This window comes from Denticeps clupeoides, chromosome 1 (genome assembly GCF_900700375.1).
Source record: "Denticeps clupeoides chromosome 1, fDenClu1.1, whole genome shotgun sequence".
NCBI classification, from domain to species: Eukaryota; Metazoa; Chordata; class Actinopteri; order Clupeiformes; family Denticipitidae; genus Denticeps; species Denticeps clupeoides.
In genome coordinates, this window is record NC_041707.1 from 18060269 (window position 1) to 18080836 (window position 20568).

The window sequence follows — 20568 nt, forward strand, 5'->3', positions numbered from 1 at the left end:
TAAGAAATGGTTAAAAAAAACAAATAAATATATATCTGATTGTGTTACTGCCATTTCCCTGGGGCGAGTTGACGGTTATCATTGCTTTGGCAGATTGAGGAGCTTTATTCATGTCCATCTGCCATTCAGACGGTACAAAATACAGTAGGGATAGAAGACTGTCATTTGGCCAAACTTCCTCCAATGATTGAGGAAAAAAAATAGTCTCCTGCGTGGTTTCATGCCTTATCATGCCATTGTATGAAAGAACACATGAGCATACATTAAAGCATACATTGTTATACTGTACATATTGTATGTGGTTATAACGCAAGTACATGGTTATAGGGTTGCATTTGCTTGACTTTGACGAGTGTTTTACAGTGCACGGCAACTCCTTACAATCCCTCAGTAATCCCTTGGCACATTCATACTATCTGGCGGCTAAGCAAACCATGCCCCTGACGCCAGGGTAATAGCTTCATCTCCCAACAATCAGTGTACAGTATGCTTTCTGTAATAAGTATCCCAGTAACGCTATCGGAGCCAAATGCAAACAGGCTGTGTGCAGTAATTTGACCACTCTGTTTTTTACTGGCCGTATACTTGTCACATCCGCTCGAGGACGTGGCCACAGGAGAGAATGGAAATCTGACTTGGGCGGGTGACCGCCAACGGATTGGCAAATGAGGCTGCGCTGAAGCAGGTGACACAGCGGATGCATGAGGATTATACCATCGTGTTGGTTTGGGAACAGCTGGGGGTGGTTGCCCTGAGACCCCCTGGGTTAGCCATGGGCAAGCGTATCAAATACATTCAGACACACACACACACACGTTGCTATTCTGGCCAGCCATTGTTCTGGAGACTTTTACTGTTCATTTTCTGAAAGCAGCTTGACTACATTATTCACTCTTATTACAGATTTCCACTCTCATACAGACCTTGCCACATACTGTATATGATAGGTATTTTTTTTCAAGATATCTGAAAAGGAGCAATGTTATTTTTTTAATATATAAAGCTCAGTTTTAGGGCAGTGTGTGATTAACGAAGATACCATGCAATAAGACGTGTCATATATTTAGATATATTGTACATTAGGGTCAGTGGTGGCCTAGCGGTTAAGGAAGCGGCCCTGTAAACAGAAGGTTGCTGGTTCGAATCCTGAGGGTTAAAAGCAGAGGACACATTTCGTTGTGTGCACCGTGTGCTGTGCTTTTCTAAAAAAAAAAAAAAAAAAAAGATCAGGATCAATATGGAAATAAACAGATAGAGACGTAAGTAGATAAAAGATGAACATGTCTGTGTCCAGTGTCTGCAGCAGCGGTAAGACGTATACATTCTGAACTGGATCCAAATTATAAAAGAAAGTCCTAAAAATATGAACGTAGGTGACAGTCCCCTTTGACCTGCTTGCGTGCTCGACTTGCCGTTCCACTCGGTCCCACTAGGTTCTAGACTCCTCAAGAGGACGCGCGGAGCGGAGCTGTGACCCCTCTCGGTTCCTGGAAGCCCGTCCAGCTCCCCGGTCCACTCGAGTTGTGCAGCTCCCGCGCTGGAATTCCAGACATTTCCCCGCGTTTCGCTCCAGTTTTCCAGCTGATCCTTTTTTTTAACCAGGACACGTCAGAGGAGGGAGAGCGGGTCGCTTTTCGGCGCAGACCGGGCTCCCCTGCGCGTACCGACTTCCCGGATCGTCACGTCAGGATCGGTTCGGTAAAGGCGGGCAGGCGGCCACCGGATACGCTGTAATTTTCATTCTTCGGAAGACCGCGGACATCGACGCGAGTAAAAGTTATCGGGGAGGGCTGAGACGGAGGAAAAGAAAGGAAGAAAAAAAAAAAAGAAAAGAAAAGAAAAAAAAGAGGAAAAAATCCCGCAGGCGCGCAGCGGAGTAACGGGATCGATCCTTCGCCCGGCCGCGTTTATTACCGCGGCTGTCGCGGGGAAAAAGATCAAAAATTAAAATCATAAGGCGGCTCAGGCGCTCGCTGGATACTATCTGGGAAACGACGGTCCACCCTCCTCGCCGGCGAGAACATTCCACGGGAACATGCGGCGGGGCTGAAGAAAGTCGGCGGGCGGCATGACTCGTTCTCGCTTCGCCCTCCGACACCCGAGTTCCCGGCGCACGACATCTTAATGCTTCGCATTTTTGGCTTACAAATATGATGAAATGGCAGCCCCGGAAGAAGGTAAGTTCTTTTTTGTGTGTGTTTTTGGCGCTTTGGTGGGTGTTTGGAACGCGCGCAAGGTGACTTACTGTCACCAGATGTGACAGAACGCGCACGGCGCGTGCCTTGCGTTACACGGAAGCGCACACAAGTTCTTTATTTTATTTTTAGTTATTTTTTTATGGTCGGCCGAGATGATATCTGTTCCCAAAGTTTCCATTCGTTTTGCCACAGACTGCGGTCCTGTGGCTCGGGGAGGAGGGGGGTCATTAATATGTCCTCGCTTGCGCAGCGACGGACGGCGCGACTTGGTGGCTCAGTTGGTGGCTCCGTCTTTTTTTTTTTATTTCATTTTTTTTTAAACTTAGTTGTTGTCCAGCGTGTGGACCTGTTTATAACAGACTTTCCAGCGGAATGTGCCGAAGACGCTTTAAAAACGTCACGAATTCCACCCGGTTCACGAGACTGGTGGCGGCCGAAATGCTGCTCCCACCCGCGGCCTACTTTTCACCTCCGTGGGTCTCGATCCACGGCTTTTCCTGATCGGTCGAATAGAGCTGTTTTTATAGTGACAGTTTACTATTAATTTATTTTTGAGGAATGAAAGAGAGACTATCAGACTGGGTGGAGAGGAGAGAGAGAGAGAGAGACATGCAGACAAAATACTAAATCAAGAAGACACTGGGTCGAGAAAATAACAGACAGGTAGACAATTGGACAGGATTGTTACCCTGGATGAGAGAGACAGAGTACTGAGAGGACAGAAATATAAGACATAAGAGAGATGGACAAGACGGAATAGATCTAGAGAACACAGAGAGACTGAACACAGAGGGAAGAAGTAGTTGTCAGAGAGAGAGAGAGAGAGAGAGAGAGAGAGACCAGTGAGAATAGAAATAGAACGAGCCAGACTGACAGAATAGAGAAAGAATGTGAGTAGAAAGGTTGGGGAGAGGGACTGGGAGCTGCGCTGTCGTCTCCTCTCTGTCAGGATCTTGCCCGGTGAAGAGAATCTAATAATCAGGACGGCGATCCCACATAATTCGGAGAGGATGAGAGTGGGTGGGGGGGGTGCATTAATATCGCGGGAGTAAATAAAAGCCCGCTTATTTCAGCTGCGCCGCCGCAGCTTTTTGCCAGATTCGTCCGTGACCCTCCCACTGCGAGTTAATGCAGTTAGTCTCTGCTGGAGCCCAATTTCCATCTCCGCAAATTAGAAAAGGAACAAGTGAAGCAAAAATCACCCGGGCTGATATCAAAACCACTAATGCCATTATACTCTGGGACGGGAAAAAAAACAAAAAACCTGTATCTAAGTGTTTGACTTTGAACAGAGGCTGCGCTATGGTACAGCGGCCTAATGATTCATTATTGTGTCGGCGCTGCAGCAGGTGGTCTATTTTCTGTAGAGGATGCTCTGTCTGTTGTAATTCTGCTACTGGATATTGTGCTTTATCTTAATTACCTGACGCCGCGTAAGGGGGAATGAAAGCTATTTGAGACTCAAGACTTTCAGGCAAACCGATTAGAGACGGCCACTGCTGCTTAAGGCTCGAACCGTGTGTGTATGGCAGTGTGCAGTTGTGTGTGCATGCAGCTGACCAAAAGAAACAAACAAAAAATCAACACAATGCACGCCAGGGACACCCCATGTCTCTGACTCTAAAGCGTCGCCTCACAATATCCCACCGGCGTGACTGGAGGTCTTCATCATTTTCATACTGGCCAACCGGTCCTGTGAACAAGTCCCTTGACTTTAATCCTGATCTATCATAATATGACGATCACTCGGATTTACCTTCAATTGACCTACATTAGTGCCTTCGCTGTCTATCTGTTTCTATTTCTGTGTTTGGAAGCTTAGACCGATTACCTAACCGCGAGAACTTTGGTGACGCCAGATCTGATTAGTTGGGTGGTCTATGCCCTTTAAATGCCTGCATGCGGTATCACACCTCCCAGCCACAGGCAGAGCCAATAAACACTGCCCTATTGATTCGATTTGTATCAGTCCTGGGGTTGAAGAATCACAGTTTAGGTCAGGCTGGCGCAGTGTGTGAGTAGGGTGTGTGTGCGAAAGGCCAATAGTGACGAGGTTGCAGTATATAAATACACACGGTGCGCCCCCAAGGATTGTATATAGTGATACATATGAATATGACAGCGCATTGTTTCCATCTGGCCAATGCACATGGAGTCGAATAGATTTCCCTGAGGGCAGATATTTGTCAGCATTTGTAGCGCATACAGAGTGTGGATCGACGACAGATATGTCTTCATTTAAAGGATGGGCCCTCAGGCCCATTAAACTGCAGGAAGCGGGGCTTCAGAACAACACTAAAACAATCGAAAGGGCGTGTTAACACTCTCTCTATTACTACGTCTCCGGGGCCTGATGGCAGATCACGTTCCAATGTAACTGTTATTTCTTTACAGTTTTGAGACACTGCAAGTATCATGTTCCCTGTCCAACACTGTCCAAATTCATTACCTGAAAAATAAATATTTTTAATGAGCTCTCCTGGTCATCTAATTGGACCTTTCTAATAAAAGGCCTGTAGTTAGAGGGACTTCTTCGGGCTGTCAGTGTGAATGAAGGGGACAGGTTAACATTTTGCTCCAGTCAATTATATTTCTTGGGGGACTGTCCCTGTAACTACTGATTGTAAGTCACTCTGGATGAGGGTGTCTGATAAATGCCAGTCATAACCTTTGGTGGGCCAGCGGTGGCCTAGCGGTTAAGGAAGCGGCCCTGTAATCAGAAGGTTGCCGGTTCGACACACACCGTCCCCACAAACTGCTTCCCTGGCACCTCTCATGGCTGCCCACTGCTCACCAAGGGTGATGGTTAAAAGCAGAGGACAAATTTCGTTTTGTCACCTTGTGCTGTGCTGCACAATCACTTCACTTTCACTTGTAATATTGCTTCTGCAGTTTTGGACGCCCACTTATAGAACATTTAACTTTTACCAAGAGCAACAAAAATGCCACAACCATGCAGGTTTATTAAGTTATACAGCCACAGTACATATACAACATTATACAACAATACAACAGTACACAGTCCATTGCACAGGCGCATATGCGGCACATGACCAGTGTGCAGCTGTCAGTACGGTGAGGCGCATGACTTGACAATTGTGTTTGTCTCTCTGAAAATTGTGTTTGTCTGGTGAAGGTCAAATCAATGGAAATGATGCATACTCCTTTTAATATAATTATAACCCAACCTCAGTCATAACCTTAAGCCTAACCTTGAATTATTGCAGGTTATTCCAAAGCAAAAATGAAGCATCAGTTAATATCTTATTGCATTTATTTCCGAATCATATTTTTTCAATGTAATAAAACCAGTGATATCAGGCTGATGATGAAAATAAAGACCCCAATTTATTCAAACCTCACTGTTGAGGGAGTCAGGACTGCATGTCCTAAAATAAATGGGCTTTTCCTACAGCCCGGTTGTACAGTAAAGTAGTCCTTATGTGGTTCGTGGCCTGGTTTATAGCCCTGGAAATGTAGATGTCCTGGTTTCCCTGTGTTGCTGTGCCAGATGTTCATTGCTATGTGTAGCAGGGTCGGGGCTCGGGTTAGACATATCTCAGGGGGGCTAACCATTTCCGCTAAACCAAGCAGAGCTTCTGTTTCTGGGAGGTTTGTCCCAGCCGAAGCCTCTCAGGCAGAGCCAGTTACGCTTCCGTCCACTCAGTGCTGCTCTTGGATATTAATCAGGCGATGCTAAAGAGGTACCTGTTGGTCCTTGTCTCTGGGACACTGGAGATTTCCTGCAGGCGAGATGCTGGGATAACTGTAGGGAAGAACAGGAAACAGGTGACGGCTGAAAAAAAGAGTCCTTCTAGGAATATGGCTGGCTGCTTCCTTGGGAGGGAAGCTTCGCTGTCGTTCCTGCTGGGGCTCCTGCTGCTTACGGGCTCATGCGGAGTCCAGAGGGAAGCTGAGGAAACCAGAATTTCCTCTGCTGCGCTACATTACCCCAGCGCCACTCCAGAAAGCTGACTGTTCTGTTCCAGCTTAAGGCAGAAAATCATTTTAGGATTATGACCTATCAATAAACCGACTTGCAAAAAAAATTAAAAAAACTGAATAATGAACAATTATTAATGATAAATATTATATAATGTATATATGTATTGTAACTAGTTAGGTCTTAACCATCATGTACAACTTCAGCCGATCATTTTCCTGATGTGGTTGACAATGATATAAAAAAAATCAATACTTATGCTGCAACATTTAAGAAGGTGACATGGAATGTAAATTAAATTATTTGCTGGATAAAGATAATTGCAGTAATTAAAGGTCAAGAAACATGTGATGATAGGTAGAGAGAAATGGTTCCAATGGCTGATGATTGGATGTCCTTATGGCGTAGTCACCATTTAGAAGGATCTGGTTAACTGAGCTGAGCAGAATAATTGGTTCGGTTCAGAGCCAGGCAACATCCCATGTTTTCCATTGCTGGGCTGCTGAATAGATGTGAAGTCTGAAAAATGTAGATGGATGAAAAGAGAGTTAATTCTGGTGGCTAGGTGGGGGGGGGGTAGCTGAAGGCAGGTTAGAAGAGCCAAGCACAATAAAAAAAAAAATCATAATATGAACAACAAATGTTATTTAACAGCTAATGCGTTTTCATATGGAACAGGTAGTGTATGTGTATCCTTGGACACTTTGTGGCGTAAAGGATGGATGTGCACGTTCATCCTTGCCTTCTTTTACACCTTCCCCCCATGTCCCTGGAGACGGTAGGAAGGAAGAGATGAAGAGGTGGAATGCATGTGTATGTATGTGTGTCTGTGTGTGTTTAAAAGCAGTGAGGCATTGGGCACATCAGTGCATTTGGACACTAGATGAAGCTCTAAGAACCTTAAAAACAATGATGTGGAAATGAATACAAAAAACTACGAATCAGCTACTAAGTATATATTTGTGTACAGTTAAAGACTGAATCACAAGGCAGCAGATAGGCTTCATGGGTTTGTGCGGCTGTCAATGTCTGTCAAGATTTTTCCAAGGTTGTGTGGATCCAAAACATCAGAATCGGCCCCAATCAAAAGCCGTTCCGTGGGACCTCTTTTAGCCCTGACTGCCAATGAGCAGCACACTCCTCCTGTCATATGAGTTCAAAGCCAAATATTAGATTGCATTTGAGCGTATAAACCTTTGTTCTCAAAAGGGCCTTTGTGTTTGTTGGCCACAATTGGGTGTTGGGCAATAATGACCTAAACTTAATAATAACCCTTATTTGAACTTCTAATTAAATGTTGAGCGTGTATGTCATCGGTCTCCTTTATTGTAAATCTTTATTTTGAGAAGATGACATGAGATGGACGTTGATTTATTACACATCTTTAATTGAATTTATATTGACTTCTAAAAACTGGTGTTGGACTGTTTTTCTTGAAGTATTAAATGAATGTGTGTGTGTGTGTGTGTGTGTGTGTGTATGTGTGTGTGGCAGGTCTACTGGGAGCTCAGACAGCAGCTGAAGTAGCACCAGAGACAAAACCTTCATTAATCCTCATTACACACTGACCTAAAGGGGTTACAGGGCATAGTCCCCACCTTTGTGTGTGTGTGTGTGTCACGTTTAAACAGCATTCAGGGTACATCGAAATCTTACAGAAATGTTGTATTTCGCCCGGTCGCCGGGGGCCACGTGCTGATGTTAATGTTAGTTTTTTTTTTTTTTTTTTTTTTTTTGGGGGGGGGTGATGAGGATTTAGATTAAAGGCGTCCACGTCCTCCCCTCTCGTCTCTCGGTAAGGGGAGTGGGGGGAGGTGAGAGAGGAGGGGGTGGGCGAGCTGAGTCAGCACTAGCTGGCGTCCCTGTGCGGCGGGCTGCAGCTGGCGCTGTGGCTCGATGGGAGGGACCCGCCCGCAGACCTGCAGCCCAGCAGCATCTGTTCGCCACAAAAAACAAGCTCAAAAACTCCGCTTCAGAGCGGCAGAGCGCTCCTGTGCACGCGGGTTTATATATATGTATAAAAAAAAAAAGTCAAATTTAGCGTCTCGTCGCTGTTCTTCTGAGCGGTGAAAACGAGTGGAGCAGATGGCCCACGATATATCCCGTTTCCCTGACTACATCTGTACCCTCAGAACCTGTGTAAGTTCTCCTTGAGGAAGCTGCATACAGCTATAAATATATTTATACATAACGCACACACACACACACACACGCACGTTCAAACCCCTCTGGTCCGAGCTGCTGTATTGCGGCAGATGGGGTGCGGAGTTTACCGGGAGTGTGCGAGACGGCTTAGCCGGCCAACAGGGGAGGGAGTTTGGGGCATTAGCCAGGAGACCTGGGCTAACCGCGGGCTTTCTAATTCACAACAATCATCTTTTGTACTGTGGCATTCTTCAGCCATTACCACAGAACATGATTTCTCCCTCTCGTCTTTTTTTCCTTTGTCCTTTGCTCCACTCCATGTGTAGTCCTGTTATCATAGAGCCCCAAATTGACCCAAAAGTTCTAGACTTTCACATGGATGTCAGGTTTTGGGGCAGGCGGTGGCCTAGTGGTTAAGGAAGCAGCCGATCTCCCAAGGTGCCACCGAGGTGCCAATGAGTAAAGCACACGCTGCTCTCCGGGCGCCTGTCATGGCTGCCCACTGCTCACTCAGGGTGATGGGTTAAAGGCAGAGGACAAATTTCGTTGTGTGTTCTTTATTGTATAAATTACTGAACAAATGTATTCATTTGTGTGAACTATCAATTATTAGAACGGCAGACAGATAGATACTTTATACCTTTATACCAACATTTGTAATTGAGAGCTATGGCTGAAGGAAATGATTCATGCTGGAACAATGAGGAGGGTTCAAAATATAAGGGATCAAATTTTGGCTTCAGTCAGAAACATGATATACACAACATATAAACACACACACAGACACACATACCATGGTCCTCACAAGTTAATAGTGATTTCTCAGAGGGAGCATGAAATATAATAGGAAGCAAATGCAAAACAGGTGTTTGTGAGCCAGCATATGTGTGTGTGTGTGCATGCAGCACATGTGTATTTACTACTGTCTGCTCTGACAACTTTCATGCCTTCTGTCCACCTTTCTTTTCACATTTATTGCTGTTTGTCTCTCATTAGATCTGTATCCAGCCAGCAAAGGTCAAAGGTCGCACCGCAGCAAATACTGTTTTCCAGCCTGGAGGGGCTTCAATTACAGACAGCCCGGAGCTCTAAACACCGCGGTCCACGGTGTTTTCCACCGTTCACACACAAATGTCTGACACACAGTAAATCACAGAGCTCTGAAATAGCAAACACACAAGCACACCTGCATGAACACATACACAAGTCAGACCAGCACAATGCATTCACGCGGCTCAACCCGCTTAGGCAAATAAGCTTAAGCGTTTGGCTTTTGTCACGGCGACAGTCAAATCACACTCAATAAGCAAACAAATAAATAACCAGAGTCCATCTGAGCCTGGATTTCAGGTAAGGTAATAGCATTAAGGGTCTCTTAGAGAGGTTCCGAAGTCTAGGCAATGCAGATATAAGCTGGGTGCCACCCGCACAACGGCACGAACGGTTCTCGCCTGAGCTGCGGAGCAGGCGAAGGAGCGTTTTGATGTGATTTACTCCATTCTTCCCCACCCCTTCTCATCCCTGGGTAAGGAGCGAGGGCGCTTGCGACCGACCCCATGTTTTATTCACAAACGCACCCGTTCATGCATTCTCTGGCATTGTTTGCTTTTCTTCATCCGAGCGCATGGATCGTCGAGATAGGTGAGGTGGCGCTCCGAGCGTTGGCTTTAGCATTCCTTATTTGCAGCCGGCGCCAAAGAAGAAGTTGAGGAAGCGGAGATGGCCTTCCACAGGAGTTTTTTTTTTTTTATTTCACCGTGGTAACGCCTGGCATCACCTTTTTCATTCAAACTGGATCACGCTGGGGGGTTCGCAGTTGCTGAATTTAAAGCAAACATGGCACCCAGATGGAGAAAATAGCTTGACATTTGAAATGGATTAAAGTGCATCGGTGAGAAAAGCAATATCTTGATCCATGCCGCTCTAATCAAATACACCACTTTTTATCCGGCAGGAAAAATACTTCATTTTTTTTCCCCCCTTTCTCTCGGGAGATGAAGAAGATCTCACTTGAGATATGGAAAGTGAGAACAGCATTCTGACAGGCCAGGCTCATTGACGTGGCGACTGCAGCTACATACACAGATAGATGGGGTCTGATAAGGCCAGGGTGCGCCATGCGCACCACTTACTGCTTTTTTTTTTTTTTTTTTTTTTATCTCTGGCACTTAGCCAGTCTCCAGATACATTTTTTAAAAAAAAATTCCTTTAATTCCTCATTTTCATTTCCCCCCGTGATGGAAGCCGCCATTATTGCCTTTCATCCGGAAAACGGAGATAAATAAAACAAAAGATGAGACGGCTGTTTTTCTCCCTTTCCACACAGGGGCCGGTGCATCGTTAACGTTCGGCTCATTAGTTTGCGCCGCTCCCGCTCGCGTGGCTCAATCAGGCTTAAGTGTTTTCCTGTTTGGGAAAATTAGCACTGAGTGATCTCGTCTTTGAGGCCGCGGAAGTGACGGGTGGCCCTCGGGAGATTTCGGAGGAAAGAGAAAGGGGCTACAGGACAAGTGTTTCAATGATGATGGGATGGAGGAGGGGGTTGTCAATCCTGATTACAATATGGTTTGAGTTAATTTTTTTTTTTTTTTTTTAAACCACCCCCTTTTTCTCTCTTTCATTTAATCAGAGCCTGTCAGCTGCTGTGTTTTTTTTTCCTCCATTTTTATGCTATAAGAATAGAACTGAACTGCTGGAATCAGGGTACGGGGGTGGTGTTGGATGGGGTGCGTGGATCTCCCCTGGGCCGTCTCATCATGGAGCAGACGGCTGGAGATCAGAGTGCCATCATAACACTTCTCTCTAAATTGGGCTCTTAACTCCTAAACGGCTCCGAACTCAAACCCCTTCCGCGCTGCGCTTCCTGGATAAATGTCAGCAGATTGGACTGCCTACCTTGGCATTCATCAAAGAAAACAGAGCTGGGCTCATGGCTTGAAAAGAAATCATCTGCTTCTAATTTGTTTCCTGCGTTGAGTTTTTACCCCCCCCCCCCCCCCCCCCCCCCCCCCCCCCCCCCCCTCCACTTATTTTGATCGCGAGCTGTTGAATCATCTGCAGGCGTCATCGTACAACGCCTTCAGAAGGACCCGCTCTTTGTCAGCAGGATGGCTCTGTTCTTGTTCCGGCTTTGCGAATATCTTACAGCTCTCCTCATTGTTCATTCCATGAGTGGATCAAGAGACCTACCCTGACTGATGTATCATTAAACGCCAGCTACAGGCTGAAAATGCAACCCAAGCAGTACAGGATTCGCTGATGAGCTACGTAGATCAATCTTCCTCACTCACGCTCCCTCTCATCACTTATGATTCTCCGCTTCATTTTTCCTGCACTTTTATGCTACTTCTGCCTCTTTGCTCCACATCCTCCGTTATCGTCTCAGCCTATACCCAGGGGCACGCTGTCGCTCTCACATTTCTGCAGTCCATTACACCAGATCCCTCTGAAAAAGTTCAGAAGTTCATATTTTAGGACCAACAGGGAACCAAGGTCTTCATAGCCCAAGCCGTGTCTTAGTTCACCACACCAATCTTGCTCTGAGAACATAGAAACAAAAGGAAAGTCTAAAGCTTCAGTCTTCAGCAGGGGGATCGCCAGGGCCGGTTCTCTGTGGTTACTCTCGGTTCATGACCATTAGCACTTCAAAGCGGACCAGCACTGGGGAGGAGCAGCTCCGTAGCCCAGTCGTAAAGATTACAAAGCTCAACAGGCCACTCAGCTCCTAACAAGATCCATCTGACAGAGCGCCCCGCCTATCTGCTCCCACACTAGCGGGGCTCCATTATTTTTGGAATGTGTAAAGTCATAAAGGCATAAAATTAGACATCCATAGAGCATGAAATGTATTCAGCGGACTTGCACAGGAAAAAAGTTAGGGTATATTTTCCAAAGGAAGCCCCGAAGGGGAATGGTGGGGGGGGGCTTTTCACATGAAGAGGAAGGCTAATGCTAATTCTTCCTAAGGAAGGTCTCAGTGTTAAACTTGGTTTGTCCACTGACGCTTTAATCCCCTGTTTGAAGTCGTTAAACGTCTTTCCATTGAAGAAGGGATTAGCCGTAGATTCCTAACCTAATTTAGTGTAGCTTACTCACAGCAAATACAGAGGCCTATTGTTTTGGTGTTAGCACGTTAGCTTGGATGCTGCTGGTGCCACAGTGGGTTGGGGGGAAAAAAACAAGGGGGGACGAAACAAGATGCCCTGCCACCCTCCCTCCGTTCACACCTCTCCCAGGGATTTCCGCCAATTACTGTCACATCATGTGCCCCCTACCATTCCCATTTCTCTTCAAAAACACAAGCAACAAGCCATCATCTCGCTCTTTCAAGTCTTGTCTTTACCTAAGCTGGCTTGTTGAGATCACTGTGACACATTTTGCAGGAAATTGCCACATTTTCGGAGAAGATGGATGATAGGTGCTGTGTGTGGGTGTGATAATAGATTATTTAGAAACAAGAGGAAAACTCAACTTCAAAGTCTGCCTATCTGAATCTTTCGGTTTCCTCTTCCTATCTCCTAACAAGCCCTGCTTTTAGGTTGTGATGGGCTGAATGGATCTTTTGTACATAGATTATTTAATCTCCTTTTTTCTGTTCATTAATGCAAATGACCACTGGCTGACCACTGGCTCAGAGGCTTTGATGAGCAGTCTGCTCCGACCAGCATTTAATTGAAATCCATTATATCTGACTCTGATCTGTTGGCGCTCGTGCTTTTTATTGCCTGCGGATCGGCCTCCTCTCTATCTCTTTCGTTCTCTCAGAGAGGAAATGTGGTTATGAGAGGGTGGGGTTGGTGCACAAGCTCTACCGTCCCTGTGCCATATCGCAGCTCCACAGCCTCGCCACATAGGAATAGAACTGTACTCTTCATGGGAAATGGCAGCTTTTTTTTACACTCCAGTGCGGAGGTTTGGGGAGGAGAGGCAAGTGTGTTGGCAGAACTGATAACATGCTTGCCTGGCATTGTGTGACACACACACGTGCACTTATGTATCCCTCCGTTAGTGCAAATTCACACATGTGCTTCCAGGGAAGAAATGCACACACACACACATTCATCAACATTAAATACAGTTAGAATTCTTGTATTGATGCACAAATATAATTACATACATATTCTCAGTAGCTTGTAAACCACTCAGTGTCACAAAGTGACTAATAGAAGAGTGATGTGGCACCTCTAACCCCATCTGTAAAACCAGTGATTATTCCTTAGCTGACTCACTCACAGTTGTTCTGGGATGTGGGAATAACACCCTTGGGTCTGAAGGTTGAACTTAAATATCAGTCTGCATGGAGAAAGGACTTAGTAAAATAACACCCTCCAAGTCAAATTGTGTCGTGACGAGCAGTCCCAGCATTTAAAGAGCTGCCTGCTTTCCTAGAGGATTGTGAAAAACACAGCAAACCACCTTCCAGTGTGAAATCTTACATAATGTGAAAAATTGTCACAAGACAATATAATTGAAAAAACAGCTTTTTGTGGACCAAATCTCGTTGTTATACAAAAAAAGTAGTGATAAGGGTGAAAAGACAAGATTTTTCACATTAATAAACAAACTAGTAATATTAACCATGATTACACCAAGCTACATTACACCACACTACAGTACACTAAGAAAAGGAATGATTAAGGAATTTGATTAATTTAAGGTGATAATTTAACATATTTTGACCTTTTTTATTGCTCTGGATTCATAGGACATGATGAGCCACAGACTCTACCCCACATATGGAAGATCTCATTACCACCAGAGTTACAGTGCACATTTTAACCCTCATGTCCTTTACAACATTACATCGTTTGCTGGCAAGGCCGGGTCCTCGCATCACCATTTCAGCCATGCTGCGTTTCTGCTATGCAGGTGAAGCCCTCGACTTTGCCTACTGAATGTGAATGGCTCTCTCCGGCATCTCCCGCCGTGCCTGTGTGAAATGCCGCCGTGTCAGAGAGCAGCAGATTGAACATTAGGCGATGCCGTCCAGCACATGTTTGCTGATTGTGTTATTCAAATCAGCCTCTTATGCTGTGGCTTCCGCTGGCTGATGCTCGAGTGAGGACACCTGGTCTATTAACCTCAAACGGGTGTGCGAGCGTGTGTGTTTGTGTGTGTGTGTGTGTGTATGTGTTTGTGTGTGAAAGAGATTAATGTTCCTGTGAAATTTGCCAGCTCTCCTCTCCCATCCTCTTGGATACATGTGTGTACGACACACATGTATCCTGATTAATGTGTCTGCAAAGTACTTTTTTTTTGTGAGCAGCTTGATGCAGGTTATATGTTCACATCTATCTCATTTAGAGGTACGAGATGTTTGTGGAAGCCTCTTGTACCATATTTTTGTTATGTTCTCACCTCCTCCAACCATCTGAGAGCTGAGAGTCATGTCGCGTATCTGCCATCACCAAATGGAGATTCGACTGGAGGCACAGCATCCTTCAACCACCTGCCATCCACCATACCCGGGCCTGATGAATTACAGCCCGCTGCCTGAAGCGCCAGCCATAAAAAACACAACATATCTACCCATCACTGTTTAACTTCACAGCATGCACATCTGACTGCTTAAGAGGAAGACATTTTAAGATGTTTGGAATGCTGGTGCAGATGCATGCAACACATGTAGGGTAGACATATATGTTATATAGAAATATTCTTAATTATGGTGTGAATCAGCGTGCGACCACAACCTCCACTACTATAGATGGTGCTGTACAGAGTGGAATTTCACAGCATGTTGTATTTCAGCTGTTTTTATATTTCAATGAACTGTAGAATATCACAATATGTACAGTACAATATATTGTAATATATCCGTATTGTGACCCATGTATCATGATAAATATTGTATAGTGAGATCCTTTCCAATACACACCCAGGGCTCAGCATGGCAGTTGTGTGCTTCCTACCTTGATGAGCAATCTTACCAAGTGACTTGGAAAGGATCCACTTCTACCTCACGTAGACTCTCCACTGGTGTCCCTCAAGGCTCAGTACTAGGTCCTCTCATTTTCTCCCTCTACACGAGATCACTTGGTGAGGTAATATACAAATTATGTCAAAAACCATTTGTCGTTGTTACATATCAGGTGGTGATTTATGTTAACTGGTGACTTGCATGTGCACATGTCTGCTTTTTACATCTTGTCCTGCACAAAAAAGAGGGATAAAGAAGAAGAAGCTTCTAGTCATGGGTGGGCTCCTCACAACGTTTTTCAGTTATTTTTTGATTCTAGTTAAATTAAATAAAAATATTTAATGTTGAAATTCTATGTAGTTGAATGTTGAAATTGGACACCTCTGAAAATATCCTTGACTGTTTCTGAATCCATCATTCCAGCTGCCGTTCATTAAAGGCCTGTAAGCTGGAGGCCATCATATATGTAGTGCGGATTGCTGACCAAACCACAGATATTACTCGGGTGCAGCAATCCAAAAGGGATTTCTTGAGGCTTGAACACCCACTATGCCAACTCGGATTTTTCCAGTGTTCTCTCTCCTGTGTTCGCCTGAATTATGGATGCCTGTGGATGTCAGAGATCACCGGCTGCTTGTTCACATTAAATATTAACACGGGCTCTCATGGTTTTATTGAACAGATTAACTCTCATCTCCATGTCTATATCTGCAAAGTATACAAAGCAAACATTTTTATGTATGTATTTATGTATAATTTATGAACTGTTATCCCTACAGAATACCCCTCCAGTTTATAGATATTAGATATTACAATTACAATTACAATTACAATCCTCAAAGTTGTCATGTGAATTTCTTTTTAGCATTGTAGATACAAAATATTATTATTGATATTATTTTAATACCTAATTAATACGTTTAAAATCCATTGTTAAAATCCATTAATGTTACTAAATGGACGCTTCGACAGTGCTTTTTCCAGGTACTCCATCATATCCAGGTTTCTGAAATCAGGAATAAGGGCATACTTCAAATGCCAATTATAACTGGTAAAGTGATGCCCATTCAACCAGGATCATTCATTCATTTAAGAGTTTATCAGATGGTTTCATCATTTGCTAGCCTGTATAGATATGTAGTCTTATTGTTGCCACAAAACAGCCAGAAAGGCCTCTGAAATGCCCTCAAACACCCTGAGCCACATCTGAGATATTCAGTTTAGGGCAGCGGACTGACACTTCTGGTTTTACTGGACATCAGTCATCTCCAGCTTTGATTGCAGGATGATATTCAGTTAAAATATGCTATTTTTTGATTCAGCTCAGTACATTGAACTTGTGTTTGTATTCTTCTCCACAGGGTGTGTGTTTGTGTTGTGAAAAGGCCTTTCAGCGTCAATGTTTTGTGCAGATCTTTCTTTTTATAGAGTCCAATTTAACCATGCTTTAATTTCGTTGTTTAAAAGCAGCATTACAGTAAACACCAATGCCTGAGCTGAATAGCCGCAGTGTGTAGCTCAAAGAGTGGTCTATGGTGAGAAAGGCGAGGAGAAGAGCCCTGCTGGAAGTGTTTATGCGTGTGGTGTTTGCGAGCGAGCACTACAGCTCGCAGTTGGGTGTCTGTGCAGGCAAACAGAAAGCTTCACACTGCACCAGAGGAGAGGAACAAAAACAAAACACAACAGCAGTTTTCCTGTTGTCATCGTCATTTTGTCCTCTTATCAGTGATCAGATCAAAGTCATACATGTCCATGTCTAGTTTGTCCTCATCCGCTGATCCAGGGCCTGAGCTGATTCCAGTCCAGTGTTGTGAAATGTGTCCTCTGCTTTTCACCATCACCCTTGGTGAACAGTGGGCAGCCATGACAGGCGCCCGGGGAGCAGTGTGTGGGGACGGTTCTTTTCTCAGGGGCACCCCAGTGGCACCTTGGTGGATCGGGATTTGAACCGGCAACCGTCTGATTACTGGGCCGCTAGGCCACCACTGCCCCACTGGTGGATTGGTGGGTTTCTCAAAATCAATCGGCCTGTCCAGTTCCCCGGACTGTCACGCAGGGCACCCATCTGTTCAGAGATGCTGTGTGTGTGTGTGTGTGTGTGTGTGTGTGTGTCTGAGATCTGGAGTGTGTGCCTCTTCCTGGTTTGGCAGCTTGTCAGGGAGAAGTGGTGAGACAAAGTGAGGAGCAGAGATTGCCTCTGCAGCAAACACCGGGAAGATGGCCAGTAGCTGGCATGAATGAAGAGTGTCTGTGTGTGTGTGTGTGTGTGTGTGTACCCCTCATCAGCAGCACCTGCTCTTTTTGACACCAGCTCAAGGACAGGTGGGCCTGTTTCCGGTTCCAGGTGTGCTGGCTGCGTCTGCTGTCACGCTCACTGTTAGCTTTGGCTTCTGAGCTGAAATAAAAAGAGTGAAGTTTCAGATTCCAAAGAAGTTTCCAAACTCCATATTAAAGAGGATGAACAAATCTATTGTGCAAAATTCTTGATGAAGGAGACACATATCTCCTGTGGGTTCGGGTTTTATTACTTTACACACGTTAAAATTGGCTGCTCACCATTCATTTCACAAAAAAACGCATCTATTATGCTCTGCAGTGGTCAGGACCTACCAACAGCGGTAAAAGAAGGAAAACCAGAGCACCACGACAGGCTCACTGATGCATGTGGGCAGCACAGACTGGCCCGGCTTATCAGTTTCAATATATACTGAGAGACTGAAGCTGACACTCTTTTTTTTGGGATAGAAATATGTCAGGATACACAGCGTGCCACTGTTTTAGTTATTTTCAGATCTCGACCACAGGGCTATGGAAGAAGGTGTCCTGGTTGGTTTTCGTTGTGTGGATGGTCTGGTGCGTGCTGCATGGTGAGAAAATGGCACTAAAATATTCTTCGGGGGGAAAAGGCAAGCAGTGTGTTGCTTTGGGCAATTTTCTGCCCGAGCACCACAATGTGGATGTTACTTTAACACATTCCAAAAAATTGTCCCTAGCCAACTACACCCCTTCATGGAAAAAAAAATGCCATGCCACACAACAAAAGTGGGTCTGAGGAATAGGTTTGAGGTGTTGACTTCTCCAGATCTGTGAGGCCAGTGAGATCAGATGCTAGGGTCATTCAAGAGTACAGTTAATTAGTAGCAACATTGCAACTCTGCTTAGGAATTATTGTGCAGTGTATTATAATACATGCAGTGCCCTTTTGAATTAATCCTGAATTAACCACACTGTCAAAACAGAAAATTAATTACATTAATATGCTATTAACAAAGTAGCTCTAACCGATGTTAAACACAGCATCTCATCCTAGAGCAGAAATCTGACCCCGAAAGCAGGAGCCTGCGCTCAACGCTGACTGCAAGTTTGTCTTCTCACAGAGAGAGTAAAACACAGCGCACAACACAGTCCAAACATAACAGGACAGTGATGTATCGCAGATAAACTGGAGGATCGTATTTCCTCCAGTCAGATCCCCCCATCGCAGCTGCATGGAGGCGCAGTCGGTCAGTGGGTTTGGGAAAGGTTCTTTCTGGCCACATTTTCCGCAGGTCACGTGATGTAAGTGTAGCCACGGTTACAGTTGCTCCAGACACAAGAGTGAGGCGATGCAGATTTACACACACGCGCACACACACACACTCTCAGCTGGATGACAGATCGTCCTCCGCTCGTCCTCTGAGGTTACGTGAAACAAAAAGCAGCTTTGCAGCTCAGCCCGATTCTCCGCCTCGCTCGCTCGGTCTCTGCCTCTCCCATACACTTTCATACGCTCCCTGAAAACCACAGCAAATGTCTCCTCCTTGATCCCCAAAGCTCTCGTGTAGACTTGGTGGGGTGGGTTTGGCGCTGCACTGTGGCTTTAGTTTCATATTCCTCTTTAACTTGCCCTCCGGGGGTCGGTTTTCATGTTTGGGCCGGGTCGACTCATCCCTTTTAACCTTTCCAGTGCGCTGCAGCTGCATGTGCAGCGCATTCTGGCTTCTTTCAAACGGACCATGGACTACGTTGAATCATCTGATTGGTGCAAATTCAAGAGCAGGAACTGCAACCGACGTTGGCATCTTGGCCACCAATTCTGGTTGCTTTCCAGCTAAGAACAGTAATGGTGGTAAAACGGTCCTGTGTTGCTTATCGGTTTTATGGTCCTGCTTCCTCAATTTTTTCTGAGGAACCTTCTGGTTGATGTTGTCCACTGTACATGGAAAGAACATTAAGGCACATGATCACTGAGTCCATGTCAGAGATGACCCATGACAGGATGTGGTCTGTTCTGGCCTGGCAAGTGTCATTTTTTCCGAATTTAATGAAGGTAACAGACCAGTCAGAGCAGAAGAGTAATTGACTTGTTTGGCTAAGCAGAGCTGTCCTCCAACTTTCCTACAGTTTGTAAAACCTGAGTTAGCTCAAACATTCATGGCTCCAGCTTGGTGCTAAATGGAAGAGCTCAGCGCCCCAGGCCGCTCGGTGTGTGGTTTCTCTCTGCGGTCTCTCTGTTAGTTCTGGCGCGGCACTGCCGTGAAGCTTGTTGTTGTTTATATCTGTGGCAGGATTATTTGCACTGGTTCTCATTAGTCCAACGGATCTTTAACGCCGTGTTTGGGTTTGCAGTTGCGGGAGGGGCGGCGCCGCTCTTTTTTGTAATATTTTATTAACTTGCGCTGCACTCTGAAGGTCCACGTTTACTCCAGGCCAAACGCTTAATCTGCCTGATGTTCATATAAAAAAAAAAAGAGAAGAAGAATGTAAAAGTTGCCTTTTTCTGACGAAATTACAAAACTTTTAAAGCATTACGCCCGAATGCTAAGGACCTGCGGGAACATAATTTGTCTCTCGCCGTATAATCAGCCAGGAAGCTGACGAGCACATTAGATTTTGTCAGCCACTCGCTAACAAGACGGAGTGTGTTTACCACGATTAATCTGTGTAGACTGGGCCGTGATAACTCAGGGGTGCCGGGGCCAATGCTGGGGACCCGGGCGATCCACTTTTCTCCCTTGTTCCCTGGAATGTGTGGGTGTTCACACTGCATTGGGATGTTGCCCCTTGCAACGGGCAGGCAATCAATATCAGGTGAAATCTAGATCGCTTTTCCAATAAAATCTGAAAATCTGACCTTTTTTTTTCTGAATCCTAATTATCAATAATTTAGATGTTTTTATGGAGAAATGATCTGTGGCGAAAGATTTCCTGGAACGGGCCCCCGCTCTCCCCTGGATATGCTGTTAAGGGCGTTTAGATGGTGGAGAGATGAATAGAGTCTGATTTCCTGTGGAGGAGGTCGGATGAACTTTTGAGCCCCATGGCAGTGGTCCGCTGAGTGGTCCTCCACACAGAGCGGTATTAATGGCGCGAGTGTGGAGTGT

At 45.3% G+C, this 20568-nt stretch overlaps 1 protein-coding gene across 2 annotated transcripts in view; it reads left to right on the forward strand.

The window, feature by feature from the left end:
- Positions 1–1445: 1445 nt before the first annotated feature.
- LOC114789864 (tetratricopeptide repeat protein 28-like) overlaps positions 1446–20568 on the forward strand; it is a 122206-nt gene continuing 103083 nt past the window's right edge. For both annotated transcript variants that reach the window (XM_028979292.1, XM_028979298.1), the window contains exon 1: positions 1446–2177. In XM_028979292.1, coding sequence (XP_028835125.1) covers positions 2151–2177 — 27 coding nt within the window. In that variant the 5' untranslated portion in view covers positions 1446–2150. The remainder of the gene's footprint in view (positions 2178–20568) is intronic.